The sequence below is a fragment of the Berghia stephanieae genome, chromosome 2, assembly GCF_034508935.2.
Source record: "Berghia stephanieae isolate SIO BIC M18660-M18661 chromosome 2, UCSD_Bste_1.3, whole genome shotgun sequence".
Taxonomy (NCBI): domain Eukaryota; kingdom Metazoa; phylum Mollusca; class Gastropoda; order Nudibranchia; family Aeolidiidae; genus Berghia; species Berghia stephanieae.
The window spans coordinates 117451287-117477443 of NC_088361.1; the positions used below are offsets into that span (position 1 = coordinate 117451287).

Consider the following 26157-nt stretch of genomic DNA (forward strand, 5'->3'; position numbering starts at 1 on the left):
TTATGTCATAATGCACTTTTCACTGATCGAGCTTCAATGAAAAACGCCATTCCTAGAGCTCTTCTTTATTAGGACTCACTATAAATTACTGAAGCATCTTTCTCTTGTGATGAAACTGTGTCTTATTGTTACCCCTTTTTTTATCTCCAGGAAGAAACAATCCAAGCACAGAGAGTAGCTTCTGTTGAGAGCGGAGGTAAGTCTTTACCTTAAAGATGCTTGGAAAATGAGATAGATATAAGCAAAAGACAAAGATGGATTTTCTTATGAAGAGATTATTTTCACTTGAATCAAAATCATTTTCTTTGTACACTATGAACTGTTTTCTTCCAAAAAATGTTATTTTCTGCTCTCTTTTAGTTAACTCATAATTGTAATCAAGAAGTCTGAGGTTCAATCCCCAGTCAAGGCAGGCTGAGTTTTTAGGATGTGTTTTTTTCCTTGTATTTTTTACTCTGCTTTGTCTGACACTGTCTCATACATACTTTTCTAGATCTTTAATTTTTGTAATGCTTTTCAATTTTCAATTTCAAAGTATAATTGTCTTTTATTAATGTACTCTTTACAAAAACACATAGCCACCCGAAAGAGCAGAGGTTCCAGCTTTGATGACTTCTCTTTTGCCTCCAACCAAAGTAACACGGATGGTGTCCCACCAAGAATTCAAGTAGGGCTTAGTCTTTTTATAGTTCTCTTTTTGTCATTTGTATGTGTCCTACTTGTTTAGAATCAATCTTTTTACAATGGCTTTGAATATATTTATGTTGTATCCAGGTACTTTGCAAATAAATTCATTGTAGGGGGCTGGTTGCTCAAACCATAATGCACTCGACACAAAAATGGACTAAATCCATGTAGACTTTTTTTTTTCTATTTTAGACCCTCACTGCACACAAAAGGTATTGGGTAGCTGGATCTGATAAATCTGCAGGAAGTGCTCTGCTATAGATCAGCATTCTAATCCAATGGTAGCAAGCGATTGTTTAATCTAACAGAAAATGAGATAACTCCACTTCAATGGGCCTCAGTATATTGTGATATCTTTATATTTTTTGCTTTTGGTCGATAGTGAAAATGTTGGAACACTTTATTCATAGAATTATGTGACTTGTATTTATTGCCAGGCCCTTCTTGATCGCCTTCACAATCTGGGTGAAGATCTTCTCAGTGCTTCAGACTTTGAATACCTTCAGAGGCATTTATTCCAGAGTTCAACAGAAAATGGTTCCTCTGACACTTCTGCCTGGAGCAAAGAAAGGGCTGCATTGATGGATACAATCGTGGCTGTCAAAGACCTACTCCAGCAAGCTGATAGACTGGCTGCCAAGGTTTGACCATTCTCACAATCGTATATTAAGTGACCAATCAGAAATAAAAAATGCAAATGCTTGAATGTAATAAATGTTATCGAAATGCTACTTGTAACAGTCACAGCATTTTGATATTAAAAGATATTTATTACTTTGTATTTCTTAAAGCTTAGAGCAAATGCTAAATCTATCACGTAAAATTTACGATTATGCTATAGAAGCATAAATATAATTTTATACAGATACCTATAGTATACCAAGATAACATTTCATGCCAGTTCATCATGAGCTCAAATAATATTGGTTTACTTTAATTTAGCCTCTAGCATTGACAGACTGAAAGTTATGAAGTTACATGAAACAGAATTAAGTATTGTTGAAAATATTTCTCTTTTACGTTTATTCCAGTCTGTGGAGGAGCTTGCAGAGTCAGGTGACTGGAGGTCTGAGCTGTTAGACTCCCTGATCCAAGTTTACCAGAGTGAGAAACAAGTACTGAAGGCTGAAGTGGGCACTGCTAACAATGCTTACCCTGAAATGGACATAGTCTTACAGCTGGAAAGTAGGATACATGATCTGGTAAGAGGTTATTTTTATTTTATGAATCTGGTCATAAATAAATAATCATCAATTATGATTATAACTATGATTATTTGTGGCCCTTCATGTCAATCCTATGTTCTGTCAGTGTGATCCAAGTGTTGCTTGATACATTTCATTGGAGCATTGGGGGATATAGTGAAGTATGAAAGAATGGCATATCTCACCAGATTTTATGCCAACAGGGGAGGAGGGGGAGGTGACAAGATGGCCTGTGATTAAGGCACTGCATTATTGTTTTGAGGACTCAGGTTTAACTCCTGCTTTGTGCTTCTCGATTTTTCTTTGAGCAAGAAAGTTAACCCCATTTTCTCACTTTGCTTCCATGCATAGGAAGTGAGGATTGAGTTATTTCTGTCTTATTTCGAAATCCATGAATAATTTTTTTTCATGAAACTCATATAGGGGATTTTATTTTATTTTATTTATAATTATTTATACATTATCTGCCATGTGTCACCTGCTTATAGGACCCGTTTTCGTCATTGAAGTATGTTAAAATACTATACATTCTTTTTAATTCCAGGAACAAGTACACCAAAATGGTTTGGATGAGATGCTGAAAGCAGACCGGCAGTCCCTGCTGGATGAAGTCGACAATCTCCACCACCGTCTATTGGAAGCAAAGGCCGAGCTGGAGGACACACGCCACACTCTGGACCAAAGAATTGCAGAATTGGAGAAGGCAAAGAGTAATGCTGAGTGGAAACTAGAAAGGCAGAGTACGTTTTTGTTTTTCTCCTTATAGGTTTTGTATACCTTATTGAGAAAGCAACAAAAAATACAATAACAACAATTTTAATATTGATTATGATGATGAGGATAATGATGGTTATTTATCATGATGTTGTTTTTTTTGGTGCAGCTGTGTCTAGTGGTATGATACTTGCCTTCAGATTGGAACATCCTGGGGTTAAGTCCTGTTCTGATTGGCACATAGTTGAGGCGGGCAGCGCATAGTTGTGTCCTTGGAAAAGGCTCTTTACTCACATTCTCTCACTGTACTCAGGTTTAGATTGAGTACCGGGTTGTTAACAGCATTCTCTGACGGAAAAAATTATAACATCGCCTAACAGGCGATGCTAAGTGTTGCTGTTGGTTAGGGACCCCCTGAAAAGTGCTTTGAGTACATTTAGTGCATATTGCGCTATATATAAGCTTTAGTTTAAACATTCTTTTGATCAACTTGATAATGATGGTATTAGTGGGATTAGTAATGATGATGAAGATGAGGATGAGGGTGATGATGATGATGATGATGATAACAGTAATGATCAAGATGATGATGATAATAACGATATTGATTTGAATTTCTATTGGGTAATTTAATTATGTCAAAAACATGAAGCTTTTCTTTAAAATTTCGTTTTTGTACCATCTGATGTGGTGAAATGTTACATTTTGATATTTGAGCTATTAAAATCTCGCACTATCTTACCTATTCATGTAACCTCAATTTTGTGAAACATTCTGTCTAAATACAAAATGTAGATGCCCCAATTTTTGTACACTTGATTTCAAAGGAGATAAAAGAATAATGATCTAAAAGGTATTTAGCTTTTGCTTATCAATTGCATTTTACTGTGGGGATTTTCAGTCCAAATGCTGGAGTACAAGATACAACAGGAAGGTGTCATCCAGGAAGACTTGAAAAAATCTCTGAACTTGGAGCGACAGCGTGTCTCAGAATTAAACTCTCAGTCCTCACATGAAAGATCGAAGACATATGAACTACAGTCAGAATTGTCATCTACCCAGATCCAACTGTCCAAAGTCAGGGATGCCCTGGAAAGGGAGCAGCATCGATTCAATTCTGTCACGTAAGTTTGTTGATATTGTTCCCTTAATGTAACATATACTTCCATTTCATAACGATTTTATTTCATTTCTTTCTAGCAAAGGGCTAGATGTGCTTTTTGATGAAAAATTATTTTACTAATTTAGATCCCCCCCCCCCTCCCTATCTCTTTTATTTGAATAACATATTATGTTAGTATTTTGAGAAATGAAAAATATAAAATGAACAGCAGTTTTACATTGTGTAGTCAAAGAAGAAAAACCTAATTGCAAACAATTTTGAAAGAAAGTTAAATAGAGTAACTAGCTGATGGACATTTTAAAAATATGTCTGAGACACAAAAACGGAAGATTGAGCCTTTACCAATCTAAATAGGTTCAAAAGAGCGCTTTTCATTTCTATTCCAAGTTAAAATGAAATGAAGAAGTAGCAAAAGGCAACAGAAAATTGAACCTCACCAATCCATTTTCAATTGATGGTTGCTGATTTTTTAAAAAATCTCTTCTTTACATGAGATATATATCATTATTTGCATTTGTGTGATGTTGTGATTTTGAAAATGCACTCCCCGGCTCAACATCCCTGACTTCGGCACTTTGCTCATTTCGAGAGCTCCCTGTTGTTTTGCTGTTACCCTAGCGAGGGTGGCTAAATGGGTACTCAGCCTTGCCAAAGGGCCTCCCATGATTTGGTCCGGGACCCCTTACAGTTATCCCCTATCCCCCACCGGGTTGGAGTGTTTGTCTTCTTCTGGTGCTTGAAACCCGGAATTGACAAAGTTCCCCGGTTTACATGAGATAATGATGAAATGTGTTCTTTATATGTATGTATATTTTGTTCATTTTTATTTGGTGTTGTAGGGTGAGTTGAAAAAAAAAATTGTTGTCCTTCAGAGCAATGAGGCCATTGGAGCTGGAGTTTATCCTGGCTTCTATAGCGCGAACTGAAGCAATAGCAATTGCTTGCTCTACTTTGGACAGGACTCTAGTCTATCGCAAAGTACTTTCCACTAGATCTAATAGAACCAGCTACCCAATCACTGCTGAGTGAACAGGGGGGGGGGGGGGTCAGAAAAAATTTAGACTGCACCATGCACCAATGATTAATCTTGGTCCATTTGCTTGTGAAGCGAGTGCTCAACTAATTAAGCTATTGGGACCCCATCATTGAATTGAAAGCTTATCAGTAATAGATCAACATCCTCAAATGTTTGTTTGAACTGTGAAGTATTATAATTGATCAGGTGGAAAGAATGATACATATGGGAAAAAATGATGCATAATTGACCAATATTGACTCAAACAAAATGATATTAAACACTAACATATGCTATAATTATATGGTCATCAATATTTAATCAACCAAGTAATTGTTTCTTGTTATTCTCTTATAACACCTCGTTATCAAAGTTTGTAGCAAGAACAACATTTTATAAAATGCTAACATGTGCTATAATTCTGAGGTCATCACTATTTATTTGGCCTAATTGTTTCTTTTTATTTTCCACAACACCGTGTAATCAAAGTTTATAGCAACTCAGTAACAGCTGTTCATGAAATAACATTCAAATAACGCCTGATTGATGTGTTTAACTTCCTTTATAGTTTATCCTTATTCCGAAAAAGGTAAATTTTTTGGGGGTATAACTGTCACAAGACCATGTCAACATTATTCTAATCACAAAAAAATTAAGAAAGCATTTGTTTTCTTTGACGCAGTTCTCATTTATTTATTTTATTCTATTTTTGCCTTGATGTCACAAAGTATTTTCACGCTTTATATCAGATTTTGAATAATATATCCTTTTACAGTCTTTGAAATATACAAATGGGTAGATCTTATAAATAGATCTTGCACTCTGCTTTTCTGTCAAAATATAATTTTTAGTTATTTCTACACAAGTTTTTTTTTCTTTAGTGATACTTTCTGCTTTTTCATTCTTTTCTTTTTTTTCTTTTCTATGGGCTATGGAAGGATATGTTGGTTTCTAATTTCTTAGCACTTGTTTTCTCCTTTATTGTTAAAGAAAATTGGAAGATGTTACTGATTCAGTTGACGAATACCATAATCACAACATAGGTTTTGTTACGTCAAAATCTAATTATGCAAGCAATCATTGAAGTCACAAGCTTGTAAGAAACGTGACTAGATGTCACTATTATTACCATTGCTTTATATTCAGTGGATTGGTTTATCTTTGATAATATCACTGGCTATGTGGTTCTTTTCCTATCACAACAGAATGGATTGGAGCTTCTCTATGTAAGTTTCACCACAGAAAAACAGAAACAACCAAAAAGAACATACACAATGCAAATACACACAACTGAATCATATGCTCCACTTCCCCCCTTCCATTTCTCTCTGATCCAAGTCTCCTATCTCTCTCTCTCTCTCTCTATCTCTCTCTCTCTCTATCTCTCTCTCTCTCTCTCTTTCTCTCTCTCTCTCTCTCTCTCTCTCTCTCTCTCTCTCTCTCTCTCTCTCATTGTAAATTCTAAATGAAATCAACTCTAAATGCATTCACTTCTGGATAGTTATTCTTGGCAAATCATGGATGAATCCAAAATTATTCAGTTCAATCCAGTTATATTTTATCTTCGACAAATACTTCTATCTCTTAAATCTACCCTATTTATTCACCCAAACTCCCCACAGATACACACACACACACACACACACACACACACACACACACACACATGGTTCACTATGTTGTCCCTTCCTATAAGTCAAATAATTCATTAAATGCATGCAAATCATCTGGTCACTTTTCTACATCACGATTCTAATTATGCATGCCTTTGGTAACATTTTAAAACTATTCACACTGAAACTGATGTTTTGTTGTATTTTCGTAGTCTCATAATATTAGGTTGTTTTTTTAGGTATCAGTACACCTTACTCTCCACACTATCAGGAGAATGCATTTGTTAAATTGTAGATGTAAATCGTCAGAGAATGTTGTGAAAAGCTTTAAAATATGTTCTGATTTGCAGCTGGAAATTATTTTATTGTATTTTGTCCGGTTGCTTTACTTTTTTAGGTTCGGTTTTCCATTCCCAGCTGTGCAAAGTTAAAAGGCATGAAGAATTTTTGTTAATCTGTCATGTTTGTTGATTTAGATTTTAATTTCCTCTGTCCAGATTTGATTTTAATTTCCCATGTCCAGATCCAAATGGCAATGTATTTGATTGTATAATGAAAGGCATTGTTTGGAATGCAGTTTAGTTGCTCATTAGATGATTCTTATGTTGTAAATTGGAAAGCTGGCCTTGTTCGTATAAGCAATATTTTAGTTCGTGTTCAATCAGGAATACTCTAAGCAGGGCCCATTGTCGAATTTATTTATTTATTTAGCTCAGTGCTTTGATGTTTTGATCTACTTTGTAACCCTCAGACGGTCCTTTAAACAAATTATGGATTATGAATTAAAATACCCATTGCAGGAATATATTTCACTGACACTGGTCTTTAACATGTTATATCTATTGTTGCTTTTGATACCAGAACAAATTACACTCACATGTATTTAATTTCATTCTTTTACATATCATGGCTTTTTAAAAAAGAAAGTTGAATGCTTCAATCCCTGAACCAAGCCTACCTCACCCTCCCTGTTCAAAGTTTTAATTTTTAAAAATTTCTGTACAGTGTTCGGTAATTCAATCATGGACAATAACAATCTGTGACTACGCTTATCTGCGTCACTGATGTAGAAATGATTTTGAGACACGTTAATTTAATAAAAATGTGTTTATTCCCTTAAGGAAAATTTTTCTTTAGTCTGTCTCGAAAGAAGACCAAAATAACCCAGGCGTCAGCCACAGTGCAGGGCCACAAAACGAGCAAACAAAAAGCGCTAGTTCTCTTGCTTAAGGAACATATAAGATGCTGACAGTGGGATTTGAATTTGGGTCTCCTGGGTGAAGTACAATGCTTTATCTACTTGACCATATCGTATCTGGAGAAAAACAAAACAACAAATGTTGTAGTCATTGATGCATGAAATAATGGACCTTTTTTACAAAATTATATTGGATTCATATTTTTAAAGATATCTGCCTTATTTATTCAAAAAGCAATAGGTCTCCATCTCACTCAATATGTTCAACTATATTATTACGGTACCTCCACATTTCTTTTCATTTGTAAATACAAATATTATTTCAAGATTACATATAAAAAAAGGAGTGCTTATGTCTCGTATATTATTTTATGACAAAAAATGTTTTGTATTTTGTTACAAGACTGGTATTTCAGATGACATAATCACTCAAGTAAAATTGTTCATTTGCTTAATAATTTTTAATTTTGTATTTTAACCGCTTTTACTCTTGTTGCTCTTATCAAATTTATTATAACCCATTGATTAAGAAACACCATTTACTTATTAGCCTTTCAATGCTATTTTTGTCCTCATTTCCAGATCCTTTTTATTAAACCATCATTGTTATAAAATCATCATTATCATCATCATCATCATCATCATCATCATCATCATCACCATCATCATCACCATCATCATCATCATCATTATCATCATCATCATTATCATCATCATCATCATCATCATCATCATCATCATCATCATCATCATCATCACCATCTCTGCCATTGCGGTTGAAACCAGTTCTACAAATATTGAATGGTGACGGGTAACCTTTGCTTTTTAACCATCCTATTCCTAACATACATCAATATTCCCTGTAACTTTCTTCTGTTTGTCACCTTTTGATTGGTGAGCAGTTAATCAGGTATTAAAAAAATATTCTTTAATTTTCTTGATATACAATCTGTATCTCATATTAAAATAAAACCAAATGCTCTGTTTTTTAGAAAGGGGGGGGGGGGGGGGGGTGATTTTTTTCATCTTCCATTTTATATGAATCTGTGACTAATCATTTTTGTCATTGGAGATAAAATGGCAAAAACTTTGAAGTAATTTGAATAATTGTATCCACATGAAACAAACTATTTTTTAAAAACCATTTGCCAATTTTACAGATTGACAAATTATCCTGGCATCATAGCAATAGCCACTTTTTTTCAGATTGTCTACTTCAAATGGCCATCATTCAGCCAATTTTTAACATTTTTTCATGAAATAAATGGCAAAATATAGAATATTGTCTACTCTTTCACATCATATCAATATCTCAATTTCCATTTTTTGGGGGGTATACTTTTGTAAATAAATTTTTTAAAAATTTATAAGTCGATTTTATGTTATGGTGCACTAAGTACAAGGATGTAGGAATAATTTGAAGCTTAATCGGTTTACTTATAAAGTTTTTTTAAATTTTACTATTGACCTTTTGCCACAACCTCATATATATATTTACTTCAAGAATCTTACTGGTATTTTTTCTCGATTTGTGTCATACATAGATAAAGAGAGATACTTATAATCTTTTTAAAAATTTCCTAAATGAATGATACGCCCATAAAGGTGGGAAGACAAAAACAAATGAGAATTATTATATTATTTAACATCTCAACTTTTATTTCACTCAAACAAGCTAACAGAAAAGTGCTGATTTATTTTAAATATTGAACAAGATATGAATATATATAATATATCTTATTGTTACATTGACAGTGATGCCCTGGAAGAAGAGCAAGCCAAGACTGTTCATCTCACAGAGCTGCTTGATTCGACCAGGAAGAAACTGAAGTCCCTCAAAGAAGAGGTGGCACAACAAGAAGCAGTGGCAGATTCTGAAGCTGTTCTTGAGGTTAGAATTGGTTATAATATCTACAACTTTTTCCCCCTGCTCATTCTGATTATTGCTGTTCTGTTTAGTATATTCCTTTATTGTCCACGGACAATGAACAATACAATAGCCTTTGGTTGGAAATTAGTTTTTGAACCAGACTATATCTATATTGAACTCAAATAGAAAATCTTTTTACAGACCTTGCTTTCTTACATGTGTATGCTTAAGTTATTAGAAATGCCATTATTTGAAGCATCCATTATTCTTAATGTTGATTTTGTAAATAAATGAGAGATGCTCTCAAGTCTCAAGAAGGACTCAAGAAAATCAACATTGAACCCCCGAATGGAATAAAATCATACTACGGGCATAATATGCCGACTGACGATGTGGGGAGACCACAGAAACATGTGTTTCGGCCATAAATAAGTGAATGACTCCATTTATATTTTATATTAGCTCTAACCAACATTATTGAGCACTCTCGTACCTACAAGTACCACCATACTCATAATATAATAATATATAAAATATATATATATAATATATATATATATATATATATTATATATTAATATATATATATATAATAATATAATATATACATAATATAATATATATAATATGATATTATATATATACCATTCCCATAGTCTAAATGCGTTTTTAAAGTGTTTTATTCTCTGTTTAACAGGAACTTAAAATGGAACTAGAAAGAGAGCGGCAAAAGAGTTATGAATACTCCGAAGCAGAAGAACACGCCCAGAAGCAATTGATTCAACTGTCAGAGAAGCTAGATACAGTGAAAAAGAAACTAGCCTCTACAAAAGAGGAGTATGAAGCGAAAATAGAAGAATTGCACAGAGAGTGGATGGACAGGTGAGAGAGAGAGAGAGAGAGAGAGAGAGAGAGAGAGAGAGAGAGAGAGAGAGAGAGAGAGAGAGAGAGAGAGAGAGAGAGAGAGAGAGAGAGAGAGAGAGAGAGAGAGAGAGAGAGATCAATAAAGCAATGATAAAATGATGGTTGACCATCTTAGAAATACTTCATAGTAACTAATTGTTCACCGGATGACATTTTGTAGCATCTTTTGATTACAACTTCAAACGAAATTTTGCATATCATGGAATCACAATTACATTTACTATATTCCTGAATAATGTTTAGTGGGAGGTAAACATTCACAATGAGTCACAAATATCTTTGTTAATGACCCATTAGCAAAAGGTTTGTCTTCAATTTGAAGAACTATATTATTGCATAATATATGAAATTTGTGATACACTTTGAAATAGATTTTTTGTTTTGTTTGGCATTTAATATGTGGTATTTGAAAAAAAATATCTGCATTTATAAAACCAAAAACAAATAAAAATAGACATATAATTTGCTAATTTCTTATGTATGATTTTTAATTTTGTGTGAAAAATGTTTTGATAATATGTACATTTTACCTTTTTTGATTGGTTTCTCAGGGAGGTCCGTGATAAAACGGAAAGGGAGAGGGAAACTGTGACAAAATTGACAGACCTGCTAGATGTGGAGCGTGAGAGTCACAGGAAAGCCTTGGAGAATGAAAGGCAGACAGCCAAACAGCTGAAGGATGCATTGGAAGAGGTTAAGGTATAAGACTGAAACCAAAATAATAACTAAAAGGAATTGCAGAACCTATTATGTTAACTTAAAATTGGCAAATTTCTCCTTCACTCTTCTAGGTTTTTCTTAGCCCTTAAAATTTGAAATTTGATCTCGTCTGTATCAAGCATATGGTAGATTATAAGCATGTGAGTAATCCATGTTGCCCTTACAGGATCAATTTCATTGAGGCTAAATGCAGACCTGCTGACTTGAGGTCAAGCAATGACCAATCAATCCTTGTCAAACCTAAGCCATTGCGTAAAATAGGTGAACAGTCGTTTCAATTTTTCGGCCACCCATATTTGGAATCTCTGCCCATCACACTGAGATGCTCGGATTCGTTGACAGTCAATTCGTTAAATTTTCTTTTGACTCAAGTAGCATTTTTTTATCATTTTGTAGTGTTAATGGAATTGTATTCGTCTTTTAATTGTCTCATGTAATTGTATTGTTTTAGTATCGTAAGCTTAGGCCTGTGACAACGGTTACAGGCATCTAAATGCTCATTGAGTTAAATGTAAATGTATTTACGAAAAATTTGTAGAATTACGACCTGTTTACACCAAGAGAGCAGTAATAGTGATGCATCCCTATAAAGATCTGATGTCATGTCTAAATATAAACTTTACCTTAACAAAAGCATTATATCGTAGTTGTGATAGAGTTTAATTTGTTTTAATTAGCTAGATGTTAATGAGTTTTATGTTCAAACTCGTACAATTTTAACTGAAAAGTTTGATCTCTTTGTGAAATATGTATACAGCTATTTTTTTTTAATGTTAAAATGCCTAATTAATGTGCAAATTTTCCTATTGTGATGTTTAAAAAAAATTATTAAAAAAAACTCCCAATTCAAATTCTAATAAATATTTTAATGTTCACAGTCTGAGAATGACAGATTCCTTCGCTTGTATGAAGTGGAGAAGAATCGAGCTGACAGACTAGAGAAAGATGCAGACAGCAGCAATGGCATGTTGAAACATTTAAGGACAACAGAAAAAGAAGCCGGACAATTACAAGAGAAAGTGGTAAGCTTTTCATGTTAACATTACGGTTGCTGGACATTGATAGTAGTGGTATTTAAGGATGCTTATGATTGGATTTCATCACAGTAATCACAGTCTCTCTTCTGATTTAATCTAAATAATCCTTCTACAGTATTTCTCAATCATCGACAGAATATGTATTATAAATCTCTCTCAAAAAAAAAAAAGAATTTTGTTAGTGATTCCACAAAACCAAAAATATAACCAAAACAGAACTATTAAAGAATGGGAATATCTCTTCAGTGGTTGGGTTTTGCTTGTTTTCAGCTGGAGTTGGAGGAAGAGTTGTCTCATGTGCAAGAAAGGGCAGCGGCTTTGGAGGCAGAGCTGAGTCGTGGTCATCACAATGGTCATGACACCTCAACAGCACAATCAGGGGAGTATCACAGAGAGGCTATTGGTCACCTGATGACGGTAATTAGTGTCAAATGTTTTATTTGAGTGATTTTTTATACTTTTTTTTGTGTTAGTCATCAAATCATGATTTCCTCCAGGCTTCATTCCCAAGTTTTATGGAGATAAAATGTTGTTTTGTTTTATCATATTTTTTTTGGGGGGGGGGGGGATTGTTAGGTTTTAAAAATTTTCTTTTCTTATCCCCCCCCTTGTGACTCTAGATTCTTAATGATAATTGTTTATATAATAACTTTACAATTTATTTGGTGTGAGAATAAATATTTGCGACATGATCCAGCCATCAACAAAATTACCCACTCATCAAAATATTTGATAAAATTTGAGGAAAAAAAGATGGAAAAAGTACTGCATATCTCTTTTTTTTTAATGTTGCACGTTGTGCAAAACAAAAAGGTTAATTTGTGCATATTTTGTTATAATTCTATATCTCATAAGGCAACTTACATTGATGAAGAGTTGAAAGTCAGACTTGCTCAGTGCTGTAGCAGGTTGCAGATGATTGCCTCCAAATTACAGGATATGACAGGCAATGCCACAACTCAAGGTCAAGGCTATTCAAATGGAGATGAAGTCGATGGCGGATTAGATGAGTCGAGAGGTCTGCAAATAGTCATGGAGGAGCTGGAGAAACTGAAAGCCAACATAAGGGAGAAGGAGGAAAAACGACAGAATACTTTAGAGGTAGGTCTTGGAGGAGTAAATGCATTTTGTGTTTATTTTTCTAACGCACACACTAATTCACACACACACACACACAACCACAAAAACACACTTTTAAAAAATTATTTATAGATCAAAGTAATATAAAATTAAATTCACAATCAAAAATGATAATAAGAATGAATTGAAGGGGGGGGGGGGGGGGGCGTTCACAGTATGAAATAACAATTACAATCAAACACTTTGGTTTGAATTTCTCAACTGTCAGCATCTGGTTCACCCTGACACAAAACCAGTGGGCCGCAAATGCCTACAAAACAACTAGTTTTTGATTGATAGTTATTATTCTACGCATTTTTCCTCCTGCAAAACAGAAAAATCAGTTTTGCCCCAATCATTCCGAGCTTTTAATCCCCCCCCCCCCCTACCCTCTCCCCTCTTCTGTTTTGTTCTTTTGGGTTCATGAAATGGCAAAGATGATTTGAAGTGTGCAGTGTAATCTTAATTTATAATGATTTGATCCACCTACAGAAGAACCAGTCCTCTCAATCAGATCAACTTCTTCAGCACAACAAGCAACTGGCAGAGCACGTCAAAAAACTGAAGTTGGAAAAGGAGCAGTTGAGTGGTGCTATAAAAAAATTGGAGAATGATAGGAAATCCAAGGTTTGTATTTAATAAGTAATGCAAATTGATGAAATAAATTTCCCAATCCGATAATATAGGAAAGATGAAGTGGCCTCAGAAGAGAATACAAATCTGACTAAAGATTTGATTGTGTATTAAACAGTGACAAACAAAGCAAGAAAGAAAAATACAAGAAAAAAATCATCCCAAAAAAATCAGTCGACCTTGGATCGGACCTTAGACCTGATTATGTGTTTTACACTGTGAACCCTCGGTTGCAAGACTGATTTTTGGGATGTTTTTAAAAAAAATTGTATTTTACACTTGTTCAGGTCTGTATCTTACATCGGTGCCTGCATCCAAATTTCTCAAATCTGACTATAACATCTGGTATTTAAAAGGATCTGTCCAATAAAGAGCTATTGCTTACCATTATAGAACTTTTAATCGAAGAGGCAATTGCTAATTTGTGCTGAAAAGGGTATTAAATTTTAAAAATTAGTCCATTCTTGACTTCTTCAAATTGAGGTGACAGTGATCCACTATACGTTGGCCAAAAAAAAAAGGCAAAACAGACTTTGTTAAAGATGAGATCAATAGATGTCTTTAAGCTATTTGATGTCGTATGTACAGAGATAGTGTTAGAAGACTCTAAAGTTTCCTATGGAAGTTAAAACTCTTTCAGTTGACTAATTTTTACACACTGTGTCTTTTTCTTGTACAATCTCATATGCAGTTATCACTGCCTCAATACACATCTGATGTGACTAGTGATGAGGAGGGAGTATATGACAGAACTGTCTGGGCCAGTGAGAAACTCAGTCTTCAGATGGCTCTAGACTCGGCAGAGCATGAAATTCAACACCTTCGTACAGAGCTTAAGAAATTCAGTTCCCTGACAAAGGCTGATGGCCAACTTCTGAAACTGGACCCTGACAAGGTAGTGTTATTATTATTTATTTTTTTTTGTTTATTCCAAGTTTCTGTTAGGATTGAGAAATGTCTCAAAATTATGTCAGATTGAGACAGATTACCTTGGAGTTCTTCAACCCTCAATCTTGAGAGGAATGGCTTATAGTGTGATTTTATCGTGTTCAAGTGGTTGGCTTAAGTGCCCAAACCGCTTTCAATTATGGATAGAGATTCAGAAATATACTTTGATAAGAATAATACCATGGAAGGTATGTTTTCATTGTGTTCTTGCAAAATTAGGAATGAAAGTATGAATCATGATCTCTGGAGAGGAATACTAAATTTGAAATGGGTAGTATAAATCTTGATAGTATTGACATATGCAACTAAAATTGAAGATAGAGCAAACTGCAACTATAAGAAATCTTGGCTCATTCTTTGATTCTGGTGCTTGAATGCAGAATCACATAACAAAAACCTGCCTGCCAATCTTGCTTTTATCACTTAAGAAATATTGGTAAAATTCGACATCTTCTTGATGAGAGCATTACACAAATTAAAGTTCATACTTTGGTAACCAGCAGGTATGACTACTGTAATTCATTGCTTATAGGTGTGCCGGCCAAAATGATACAATGTTTGCAAACTATTCAAAACAGAGCGCAAAACTGATTAAAAAATCCAATGACTCTACCAAAGAAATTCTATATAATCTCCGTTGGTTGCCAGTTAGTAAAAGGATTGTTTTTAAAACTTGTAGTATTGTTCATAAATGCTTAAATAATCAAGTTCCAGTGTACCTCGTGAATTTATGTTAAAATTATAATCCAACAGGCCGCTAAGGTCGGCTGAAGACTTTTAAAACTTTTTTAATTGTCCCAAGAACCAGATTATCCCTTTTTCTTTAAGTGGCCCCATCTTGTGGAATGTGCTCTCTTCAGATGTAAAAATAATTTGGGATAGTCAGTCTTTCAAAAAACACCTTAAGACAGAACTTTTTTCCAGAGCAGATGGATAGTTTCGCATTCGGGATACGCCTTAAATCTAAATTTAATTGTAAGCTTATTTTGTTCTAGTTTTAATCTTAAGTTCAGTCTGACAATTTCCATTGTATAACTGAATTTTTTTTGGTAATTAATCAATCAAATGTCTTTTGTTAGAATAAGTTATTAATGTTAGTGAGTAATACTGGTGTAAGTATGTTTGTGTATGTTCGTGTGAGTTTAAATGTGTGTATGTGTTTATTTTTTTTCATTTTGTTCTCAAAATTGGCAATGAATGAATGTTTTAATGACGCTTAATATTGTAAAGTACTGTTGAGCTCTTATGTGGAAGTTGAGCACATATAAGTAACTTATTATTATATTATATTAATTATATTCATAAGCTATTTATGGAAACTCGCATTTGGATTTTAAAATCTTTTCTTTTTTTTTTTCTTTTTGACAGACACAACGATTGTATGGTAAATATCTTAGGGCTGAGAGCTTCAGAAAAGCCTTGATTTACCAGAAGAAATACCTGCTGCTGCTACTTGGAGGTTACCGAGATACAGAGCAGGAAACTCTTGCAATCTTGGCCTCCATGGGGGGATTCCCATCACCAAGAACCAGGACAAGTAATTGTCTAGCCAGGGCCAGGCCCCTTGCTACCTTCAGAAGTGCTGGAAGGGCTGTAATTGCAATATTTAGGTTAGTTGACTCTCACTTTTTTATTTATTTTATTTATTTATTTATTCATTCATTTTGTTTGTTTGTTTTGTTCTGGAAAGGGTAGTTACTGTCCATTAAACGTTATAGCAACTAGAATAAATTCTGGCTTCATAGGCCACATGGCTCTAAAGGACTATTTATTAGGATATATTTATCTTGGATCTATTGCTGATGTCTTAATATGTTCCCTTTAACTGCCTTTTTTTTTGGTGGGGGGGGGGGGGGGGGGGGGGGGTTAATACTTCCGGGTTTTCTTTTCTCGCACCCTATATATATATGCATTAATATTTTTATTCAATTCATTTCTAGTCTAGCAAATTGGATTGAATTGAAGCCATCCAATTTTAAGAATAATCAGATATTATTCTACACTTTCACAAGAGACTGGCACATCAAAAACAACAAAATTTACAATCAGAAATTTGACTGAAATGTGATTGGATTTCTCTTTTTTTTTGTTATCTCCAGAATGAAGTACCTTGTGAGAAAATGGAAAAGAGCAACAAGGGTTGGCTCCCCTGTCATGACAGGACAGATTACAGTTCAGCATGGTTTGTACACCTGTTGTTTTTGTGTTTGTTTTTGTTCTGTTTTGTTTTTGTTTTTTTTTTTAACTTATGGAGAACTAGCAATATTACAAACGGGCACTCATCTATTTATTAATAATAATAATAATGCTGAAAACTTATATAGCGCTATAACTCTGAGACACCAGACTCTAAGCGCACAATTATACTACTGTTTTGTGGAAATTAATATAGATCAGGACATATCTTTTGATCCATCAGCAATAAAATTGGTCTGGTAATAGAGTCTGTAGGTGCTTGCAAATGAATCTGACAACGGGGTAGCCAGATGGAAATTCCCCTAGTCTGGGGTCAAATTAAGGACTGATTATTACCCCCAAGCAGAAATTCTAAATAACTATTCAAGTCAATGGGTGATAGAATTGCCCTTAATTATTTTTTTTTAATGGTTTGCAAGTTACTCATGTATCAATCTATAAAAAAGTTTCATAATTTTTAGATTTGTCAGTAATTCTGTTCTTGTTGGCAAAATTTTAACATCGACGGTGCAGAACAATGTTAACCCTTAAAAAAAAAAGAAAAAAGAATAGATAATTTCATACTTCTTTTAAGGAAACCGTTAAAACATGCTCTAAGATTTGAAGTCACATAGATTTTACCACTTTTTTCATAATGCTCCCTCAATTATTCAATGAATGTAAATATTGCAATACTTCAATGCTGTTATTATTGGAGCCCTAAAACTTCTACTCAGAATAAAATATCACTATAACATCATTGAAAATTGCTTCTTTTGTTTTGCAGATTCACAAAATATACTTATAAAATGTTACATCAACACAGCTATGGCGTTTGAGTAATAGGCAATGAAATTATGAATTAGAAAATCTTAAAAGAATTGATATGGTTTTGAAATGGATGCATATTGTCATTCAAGTTTTCGGTCTAGATGGAAATTCTCAAAATTTTAGGACATTTATGAAAAAGGCCTTTAGTGCTGACATATTCGGATGCTCTCTCTTTTTTATCATATTATTATATGAATATCATTTTTTTTGTATGTATTGAAAAGAAATTATTATGACAAGAAAAATAGATATGACATCTGTACAAATTGTCGTAAATTTTTGTTTATGTACCATTTCTCAATATTTTTTTATTATTTATACCACAATCCCACCCTTAGATTTTTTTTATTGACTTGAAACATTATAATTTTTATGTTAATAAATATATTTCCTATTTCTTCCCTCCTCCTTCTTAGCATATATTCCTAATTCATCATCGCCATACACATTACCAAGTAACCGACAACAACAGCAAGAGCAGCAGCAGCAACAGCAATATCATCATCATCTTCATCATGAAAATAATCAACGCCATCTTCACAACTCATGGCCCTCGCCAAACTCCCAATCGGCTGTTAGTTCCCAATTTCCTTCTCATCCTAATCATCGAGTCAATACCAGTGGTAGCAGCAGCAGCAACTACGTGGAATCTCTTACCAATGGAGGGTTGTCTTCCTTAGTTTACAGCAACAAAAGTAACAGTGGGAGCGGGAATCTTGCATCATCGTCAACTGCTGCCTCATCTCATCACTCATCTCACCAGGTGCCTTCTTCTCATCCACAATACCATCATCGACAACAGCAGCAGCACCAACACCAAAGTAATAACACAAACTACAACACTACGCCTCCAACAAAAGAATCCAGCAAATCTCATTATACTTACAAGGTAGCTCGGGGTGACAGAGATAATGCTAGAAGGTAAGGCAGACTGCAATAAGTCTTCTATAAAATGCCTCTTTACAACTTTTGGACTTTTGTTATATTGCACTGCTTTTGTCATATTTCATGTTTTAATTAAAAACAGTAATACTAGGTACCAAAAGATAAAATTCATTTATTTAAAATGGGTTTCTCTCACAATTTTCATTAGGTATTCTAATAATCAAAATATTTCTAATTTCTGAATTTTGAAAATCTATTGAAATAGATAAGTGAGAGTAAATTAATTTTTAGGAACTTTACAACTCAGCCAATGTTGAGGTTATGCAACTAAAACTCAAAAGGAATTATCATATTTCTACCACCAATTTTTAACGCATCCTGACCAGAAAAATGAAAGAGAAAAACATTTGAACTTTATTTATATAATATGCAGGGTCTAAAATCTGTCATTATTTATCTTTTTTTAAACATGTGCAAAAGCAAAAGATTTGGCCACCAGTACAACGAAATAGTATATTCCATGAGGTATAAAAATAAAATAATCAAACAAAATGACATAAAATTCATATTTCTAGGCAGGCAGTAGTCCAAGAAAGGGATGCAATTTTATTCAAGCAGAAAAATAGTTCAAATTACTAGCTAAATGCATAAAAAATTGAATATCTCGATAAATAATAAAACAGACTAGAAACAGGGAATCCCCTTGCAAATGAAATCAACTCCAAATATTTTATTATAGGTGTTAGATATTGATATAAAAAGACATTCTCAAATGTCAACAAGTATATATCATATGTATTATTTATATTTGTTGACATTTGAGTATGCTCATCATGTATGTGTCCTGTGCTTGTGGGGACTCTTAGCTAGTCTCAACTTTGAACCCAACCCACCCTTCCTGACATACAAGTAAGAGAATTTTCTTTTATTAATTTATTTCATGATATTTTCCAAACAGGCAAGTTTTACAAGATGGTACATCAGACTCTGACAGTCCTGTCAGTCGGGGGAATGCAAGGTCTCAGCCACAGAGTAGTGCTACAAGTGATGATGAAAACTTCATGAGATACTTGGAGAAGGTACAGCAGCAACTGAGTGAAGGTAAATAAATGTTGAAAACTTTTTAAGCAACATTGAAATAATTATAAACTAAATGGAGGTAAAATTGATATAGGAGCAGATCGTTGATCCGAGACAATTCAGCTTTATGATAACTAGGTGGTTGCTTATTATCTCTCTTCGTAGATGGGGAAGTGAAATTGATTATATCTTCTTCTATCTCCCGATTTACATCTATCCCCTTCCTTATCACTTTCTGCTATTATCCTGGAATAAGACAATGGTTTTAACCTTGATTAGGTATAAATTCTTTGCCAGGAAGGAAAAGTGAAATGTTTGCTCTTATATTCATCAACATTGCCTTTTTCACCCTGGATAAGGGTATAGGCCACAGACAGTTTCCATCCTTCCCTATCTTGAGCTAACTTTTTTTTTTATCTCGTTCCATGTCTTATCACTTCTCTGTATATCAATTCTTTTCCATGTTTCCCGTGGCCTTCCCTTTGATCTTCTGCCCTGAGGGTTCCAGTCCAATATTTTCTTTGTTATTGTCATGGTCTAAAATGAGTATTAAGAGCTACTCGACTATGCATAAAATAAAGATGTGAAGAATAAGGCCCCAGAATTTACTAGTTACTTAAAATGAAGAACAATTAACGATTTGTTTAAGATGAAATAAAAAGAAAGATGAAATTTAATTAAATGAGATGAATAATGTTACAAATAGAAGTATGAAGATATTACGTATCTATGGTTCTATAACATAATGCGGGTAGACTTGTGGGGTTCCACTTCCAGTTGAGAAGGGTTGTATTATTCCTCCGAAGGGGTCAGGCTTGATCCTTTCTCGACAGTGACTGAACTGGCAAAGGCAAAAGCTCCGGTGTCTTGATGGTGGAAATCAAAATTCATCAAATATTCCATAAAGTCCCAAAAGATAAAAATCTTTAAATATATATTTAATGTGAGGAATGGAGTGGCTGGCCGTCCGCGCATAGATTGTAGAGAGAAGTGAGTTAAGAAGATTAGACCTATCAGCTTTTATAATACGTGGCTACGTGACAGAAGGTAGAACGAAAAGTATTCACTAATTTGAAATTAATTCAAGGGAAGGCTATTAAAGGAAAGATGATCTAATATTAGAAGGTAACGTTTTTCTAAGCCTACCGAAATATAACTGGACTGAGATGAATTCAGTTCTTACGAAAATAAAACTTTAATAAAATAAATGTGAATAATCTTTACTGTGACAGTTATATTGGAGTCATTCTTTCTAAGGGTCTGTCCAATCCACCACCATCATCTTCTTCCTTTTTCCTCTCCCACTGGTTTCTGCTGTGTTCTTTTCCATACTTCTTCGTTCTTAATTCTATCCATCCATTTTATTCTGAGTAGCTTACGCATGCACCTGTTTATGAAAATTTGTATCCTCCTTAAAGATGCCTGTGATGCATTCCAAGTTTCTCATCCAAACAGTAGGACAGACTTCCCGTTTGAGTTGAGAAGTCTTAGTTTTATTCGAAGGGAAATATCTTCAGTTCTCCAAACTCTGTTCAAATATGTGAATGCAGCATATGCCTTTCCTATTCGTGCTTTCACGTCTGCTGTGCCTCCATCCTTGTCAATTATACTTCTGAGATAGCAGAAAATGTCTATATCTTCAAGTTCCTGATCTTATACTTTGACCTACTCCCTTTGTCTGTTCAGAAGGCAGTTGAAATGTTCTCTCCATCGCTTAGATTGAGCCTCTTTTCCAAAAATAGTTTTCCCCATCATCTTTGACTGGTACCTCTGGTTTCCCATATTTTCCAGCAAGTGTCTTGGTAGTTTGATAAAGGATCCTCATGTGTCCTGCTTCTGCTTTCTCTGCAAGTCTATTCATGAATGCTTTCTTGTCTTTTTTCACAGATCTTTTGACTTCCTAACTGTGGCTTGATACTGCTCTTGTGCATCCAGTCTTGAAGCCCTTGTTCGACTTGTATTCACTTGTTCTCCTCTTTTCAATCAGCTCCAATGTGATTGGACTTATCCATTCTTTATGTTCCCATTTCTTTACACCCAATACCTCGTGACAAGTTGTTATGTAGACTTCCTTGATCTTTGCCCAATATGACTCTACAACTCCTCACTCTTTTCCCCATCTAGTACTTGGAATTTTCTTCTTGTTTGTGATCTGGTCCCATGTTGAGTCAGAGCTTAAGCTTTGCCAATAGCAGGTGGTGGTCTGATCCAACATTTGCCCTTCTCCGTACTGTCACATCCTCTAATGAACGTCTGAATCTTCGGGAGATACAAAAATAATGAGATCTGATTCCCTGTCACACCATCTGGTGAGACCCAAGTTGCCTTGTGTATCCTCTTATGGGGAAGCACTGATCCTCCAATCACCAAACTGTTGAATGCACAAAAAAATGTGCAAATCTCTCACCATTGTCGTTCATCTCTCCTATGCCATGACGACCCATGATACCTTCATGACCTACGTTTCCTGTCCCACTTTAGCATTGGCATCTCCCATCAATATGTTGATGTCCTTCCTTGGCAACTTATCAATGACTTGTAGCAGACTATAAAATGTAACTTTGTCCTCATCTGTTGCGTCATAGATCTGTACAATGTCCATGTTGATATTCTTACTCCATGTTGTAAAGGACGCTATGATAATCCTTTTCTTTTATTGTGAGAGGTTATATTTTTTCGTTTATCTTATCTCCCTTCTTTAGTCCACTTTTACTCACTGAACTTATTCTTTTTTCCCCTCAATTTTTCTTGGACATTAAATTATGCTCACAACCATAATCTTACTTTACAGATGTCCCATTGTGTTCTTTTTCCATGACCCAATCTGACTCAATACTCAAAAATGTCTCAAATGCTTTTTTTTTTTTACTTATAGGAACAAATATAGCAAACAACTATCAAGTATCTGTAATCTGGTTACCTCTAACGCAAAGTTGGAGACATATTTATTATTTCTTATACGTACTCTATAAATGGACATTTCTGATTCTGGATTCCAACAATTAATTTGGGAACAAGTTATTGGGAAATATAGAACTAAAACTTCCACAATCCTAAGTGTCATATAGGATTTTTTTAAATAGTTGACATTGTCAAATGGGCAGTTGGGAATGATGTCAAATGTTCCGCAATCATTTTCTACACTTTTTAGATGGTACAACCTCCCTGATAATTTTAAACCAATAGAATTGAATTTAATCCATTTTCATGTATATTGAATGCAACTTTTGTATTTTATACACTTCCAGGTTCTTCAACATCCAAACGAGTCTCATGGAGATAGTAACTACAACAAAGGGTTGAAGATATCTTTGAAGGACATTTTTCAAGAAGAAATGGTCATACTTCGATGGAAGTCAAAGACAGAACGTTGATTGTAGTTGTCAATGCAAACAGTTCTGAAATTAAAGAATGCCTTGCAATGTTTGTTTATGTTGGTTATAAGATGATATTTCGAAACTCTGCAAAAACATATGCACACAAGAATAAGACATTCCCATTGATGTACTCGCGGGAGATTATTGTGCTTTTCTTAATGCCTCATTTTGTCTTTCGATTTTAGTTGCTATGTTAATGTTACCCTTTGTTAAAACGTCCATCACATTTAACATTCACCCTCAAATAATTTTCAAATGACATTGACAGTAGATGAATATAATGAAATCCATTTGTTTCTCCAATGGAATGTACACAACGGAACCATTGCATGTTTGTAATTAATAAATACATGTATTGTCACAAATATTCACCTCGTGCCAAAGTTATATATGAACTTTTTTTTTAAAGATTTTTTTTGTGTAATAAAGCTACCATCGTAATAAGTCTAAATGTTTTTGTCTTTGTTTATGTGTTTCATGAATTGTTGAGAGCATTGATTTATTATTCTAATTGTTTTGGTTTTTTCAAATTTTTATTTCAGTTTATTTGTTTTGTTTTTTTGTTTTTCTTATTTATTTTTTTTTTGTGTGTATATATATATATTTTTTACATTATTGTATCAGAGGGACTTAGCTATTTGCTAAAATTATAAAGCAATATACTATGTAATTGAATTTGATGTTCATCTAACTTTGGTTATTTGTTGCTTAGTTTTCTTCATTTACCTTTCTTGTGACATTTTGTCTTCAAATACCTAAAAATAAAAAGGAAAACAAAGGGAAGAAATTATGACACCCTTTCAGTTTTTATAAAACGTCAGAGAATTACTCTTATGCTCTCAATAAGTCTAAATGCTTTATCTACAATACACTCGTGTCATAAAAAAAATTATATGGAGTGTAAAAGAAAAAAAGAAAAAAAAACTTAGGAAAATTTCAAATTGTCAGCTCAACATAATCAAATTTGGCTTGGCGACATAAATTCAATACTTGGAACAATAAATGATTTACACTGTATTGCTATTTCTGTGATAATGTGGGTAGTATAGTCATTTGCAATGGATGATGCGATCATCATTTGCTAAGTCGGTGCAATTCCTCTTTGTAAAGTTATTGCGATCATATTTTTTTTTTATTTTAGTAATTTAGTGGTGAAGGCATTGCACTGTGACTTGTGAGATCCCAGGTTTGAGCCTTTTCAGGCACTTTTATTTCCTTGGGCATGATTATTAACCCCAATTGGCATATTATGGACAATCTGGGTGACTCCTGTTGACATCAGACGTTTGTTTGATGGATTTTGTATCTTCATGAAATGCCAAGGTAATAACATCTTGAGATGCCGCACGAAAGGGTGTGATGTCTTGTTTTTTTAATATTTGGTATGATTGGTAAAATTGTACATTTTTTGTTGGGTTTTTACTTTCATATATATTCCAGTTAATTTTGAAACACTGAACCAAAGTTGATGTTTTCAAATAAAGAGCAGCTGAAGTGGTTAATGGGTTTTAATTTTTGAAATTCTTATTAGTTATCAATTGCTGGCAATCTTGTATAAATGTCTATAATAATCATAGTTATAGATCGATGTATAATACAGTACATTTCGCATTATACCAGTCAGTTCTGACCATTTGTCCGAGCAAATTTTGCATGCGATGTTAATGTCATTTATTAACAATGTTTATGATCCCTTATGTCATCCTGATGCAACCACTCATTTATTGATATTGAACCTTGTTGTAAATGTAGCTTTGTAATCTCAGATGTTCACATCTTCCTATGAAATGATATATTCATGAAATAGCCTCATTTGATTAAGGAATTACATTAATCATGCATTTTATTTTGATGCAAAGAGAAAAAATAAAAGGGCAAATTATTATTTTTTTCAATCTACAATTGCTTTTGATTTGTTGGTAATTTGTTCAAAATCTTAATATTAATAAGCACAAAGGTATAATGCTGGGTGGGGTCTTTTGTACTCCCATAGTGAGCTGGGAGGCGCTTACGTTGTTTTCTATATCCCTATATCTGTTTTTCAACTTGATTTTTATTTTGAATCAACAGTCAAAGTGGTCGTTATATACAGGTCCTAACGGGGGGAGGGGGGGGGAGGGATGATTTGCCTCGTCATACAATGTAAGCATTGATTCCTCGAACACACTGCTTCCTTGAACTCATTCTGAATGTCCCATATTTTTTCCTTATTATTCTTTGTCATCATTCCATTTCTTGCTCGATCTAATTTTTACCTCGAACACAGTTTCCTCGAACTAATTTCACCCAACCAACATTTAAAAATTAATTAATTAAAGGTTTTTTTAAATGCAACCCATGATTTTGACCACTGATTATTTACTGTGACATTGACTTTCACATATGTGTGAATCTATTTACACTGCAGGTGTGTGTATACAGCGTGATACACACGCAGACACACACAGTCGCTAGTCCACTCTATCATCGTTTCGCATAACTGACACCTCTCTGTTTATTCTTATCACTTCGCCATTCGTTCTAGTTTCAATGCCACACGCCATGATTTGCTAATGGTAAATGAATGTTGTGATACAGCAGCCCCCCCCCCCCCCCATACACCAACCCATTGTACATGTTTTCTCCCTCATCAATATATCAATAATGTAAAGTTCCCCTAATTCATCCTCAAGCGAAGATTTGACTTAGGGTCTATTCCAAGGGAACACTGGAATAACCCAGGTGTCAGCTGCAGCTCACGCCGCAAATTGAACTGGGGTCACATAACGTGGTAAATTTTTTAACTATGTGTCTTTTCGAGTACCAAGCAAAGACCATAACGCTGAGCCCCATTCCCCCCCCCCCCCCCCCCCCCCCCCCCCCCTCTGAAGTCGTTTTGGCAAAGCACGGTTTCCTCAAACTTTTTTCCATGTCCCCGAGAGGAGTTGGAGTGTAGTAGTAGTACTGGTAGTCGTAATAGTTGTAGTGATAGTTGTAATAGTAGTAGTAGATGTAGTAGAAGAA

The 26157-nt window shown here is 34.3% G+C and overlaps 1 protein-coding gene across 32 annotated transcripts in view; it reads left to right on the forward strand.

Annotated features, from left to right (window-relative positions):
• The window catches only part of LOC144966370 (uncharacterized), a 141447-nt gene extending 116393 nt beyond the window's left edge, over positions 1–25054 (forward strand). For 21 of the 32 annotated variants that reach the window (XM_078902716.1, XM_078902738.1, XM_078902728.1 and 18 more), the window contains 20 exons: positions 151–196; positions 579–667; positions 1125–1328; positions 1719–1889; positions 2437–2632; positions 3508–3730; positions 5950–5970; positions 9311–9446; positions 10123–10307; positions 10901–11048; positions 11948–12091; positions 12377–12523; positions 12962–13207; positions 13718–13852; positions 14550–14753; positions 16175–16416; positions 16906–16988; positions 18229–18733; positions 19656–19798; positions 23026–25054. In XM_078902716.1, the coding sequence (XP_078758842.1) occupies positions 151–196; positions 579–667; positions 1125–1328; positions 1719–1889; positions 2437–2632; positions 3508–3730; positions 5950–5970; positions 9311–9446; positions 10123–10307; positions 10901–11048; positions 11948–12091; positions 12377–12523; positions 12962–13207; positions 13718–13852; positions 14550–14753; positions 16175–16416; positions 16906–16988; positions 18229–18733; positions 19656–19798; positions 23026–23060 (3303 nt within the window). In that variant the 3' untranslated portion in view covers positions 23061–25054. The remainder of the gene's footprint in view (positions 1–150; positions 197–578; positions 668–1124; positions 1329–1718; positions 1890–2436; positions 2633–3507; positions 3731–5949; positions 5971–9310; positions 9447–10122; positions 10308–10900; positions 11049–11947; positions 12092–12376; positions 12524–12961; positions 13208–13717; positions 13853–14549; positions 14754–16174; positions 16417–16905; positions 16989–18228; positions 18734–19655; positions 19799–23025) is intronic. The other 11 variants (XM_078902717.1, XM_078902739.1, XM_078902729.1 and 8 more) reach the window with 1 other exon arrangement.
• Positions 25055–26157: the final 1103 nt, after the last annotated feature.